General features: G+C 58.9%; 1 protein-coding gene across 1 annotated transcript; it reads left to right on the forward strand.

Annotated features, from left to right (window-relative positions):
• Positions 1-389: 389 nt before the first annotated feature.
• LOC123048309 (S-adenosylmethionine synthase 2-like) lies at positions 390-1460 on the forward strand. Its single transcript, XM_044471438.1, has one exon. It carries the CDS (start codon positions 390-392, stop codon positions 1458-1460), a length of 1071 nt encoding a protein of 356 aa, XP_044327373.1.
• The last annotated feature ends 412 nt before the right edge of the window (positions 1461-1872 follow it).

Here is a 1872-nt window from a genome sequence, read left to right on the forward strand (position 1 = left end):
TGGATGGATCGATTGGTAGGTCACCCGGATTACTCAAATTAAGTTGCATGGTTTGTTTGCTTGCAATCATTGTGCATGCATGAAGCATGCTGTCTGATCTCCATCTCACACGTACATGGCTGAATTGTTAGCACAGGTTGTGCAGTCCCGCACCCTCACCAGCAGCAAACACGCGCGCGCGGCCTGCTCGGCTGCCATAAATGGCACGGCCGCCGGCCGGGTTCTTCACACAGCGCACCGACCGGGCACACAGCGCATACATTGATTCCACTTTCTCCTCCGCTTCGCGAACAAAAAGCAGACGGGAGAAATGGCGGCGGAGACGTTCCTCTTCACGTCCGAGTCGGTGAACGAGGGCCACCCCGACAAGCTGTGCGACCAGGTCTCGGATGCCGTACGTGCTGGACGCCTGCCTGGCCCAGGACCCCGACAGCAAGGTGGCCTGCGAGACCTGCACGAAGACCAACATGGTCATGGTGCTGGGCAAGATCACCACCAAGGCCACCGTCCACTATGAGAAGATCGTGCGCGACACCTGCCGCAGCATCGGCTTCGTCTCCGACGACGTCGGCCTCGACGCCGACCGCTGCAGGGTGCTCGTCAACATCGAGCAGCAGTCCCCCGACATCGCCCAGGGCGTCCACGGGCACTTCACCAAGCGCCCCGAGGAGGTGGGCGCCGGCGACCAGGGCATCATGTTCGGCTACGCCACCCACGAGACCCCCGAGCTGATGCCCCTCAGCCACGTGCTCGCCACCAAGCTCGGGGCCCGCCTCACCGAGGTCCGCAAGAACGGCACCTGCGCCTGGCTCAGGCCGGACGGCAAGACCCAGGTCACGGTCGAGTACCTGAACGAGGGTGGCGCCATGGTCCCTGTCCGCGTGCACACCGTGCTCATCTCCACCCAGCACGACGAGACCGTCAGCAACGACGAAATCGCTGCGGACCTCAAGGAGCACGTCATCAAGCCGGTGATCCCGGGCAAGTACCTCGACGAGCGCACCATCTTCCACCTCAACCCGTCGGGCCGCTTCGTCATCGGCGGCCCCCACGGCGACGCCGGCCTCACCGGCCGCAAGATCATCATCGACACCTACGGTGGGTGGGGAGCCCACGGCGGCGGCGCCTTCTCCGGCAAGGACCCCACCAAGGTCGACCGAAGCGGTGCCTACATCGCCAGGCAGGCCGCCAAGAGCATCATTGCCAGTGGGCTCGCGCGCCGTTGCATCGTGCAGATCTCGTACGCCATCGGCGTGCCTGAGCCTTTGTCTGTCTTCGTAGACTCGTACGGCACCGGGAAGGTCCCCGACGGGGAGATCCTCGTCAAGGAGAACTTCGACTTCAGGCCCGGGATGATCAGCATCAACCTCGACTTGAAGAAGGGCGGGAACAGGTTCATCAAGACAGCCGCTTACGGTCACTTTGGGCGCGATGACGCGACTTCACCTGGGAGGTGGTGAAGCCCCTTAAGGTCGGCAAGGCATCTGCGTGAGAAGTGACAACAAGACATCACTTGGGGTTTATTCGCTCATTACTTATCTCTCTTGGATTATTGTTGCCACCTGTCATTGCTAGTCATTTTTCACAGGGCGATGAAAGTAATAAAAGCATATAGTTAGTAATATAGGCCAACAATCGGCTATAAAATGTTGCCATGTCAACTATAACTGACCTAATAGCCGGGCATGTATAATAGTAAATTTTAAATGTGTACTACTTTATTAATAGATGACCCACCTTGCAACCTCACAAAGTGTCTTGGGGCACGTGCTGCAGCCGGCTAGTAATCAACATGCCGCTTCTCTTTCTCCTCCGACTATGGGCATCTCCAACACTGACCCGCAAATTTTCTCTGGCATCTGTCCGCGGACA

Source organism: Triticum aestivum, chromosome 2D, assembly GCF_018294505.1.
Source record: "Triticum aestivum cultivar Chinese Spring chromosome 2D, IWGSC CS RefSeq v2.1, whole genome shotgun sequence".
Taxonomy (NCBI): Eukaryota; Viridiplantae; Streptophyta; class Magnoliopsida; order Poales; family Poaceae; genus Triticum; species Triticum aestivum.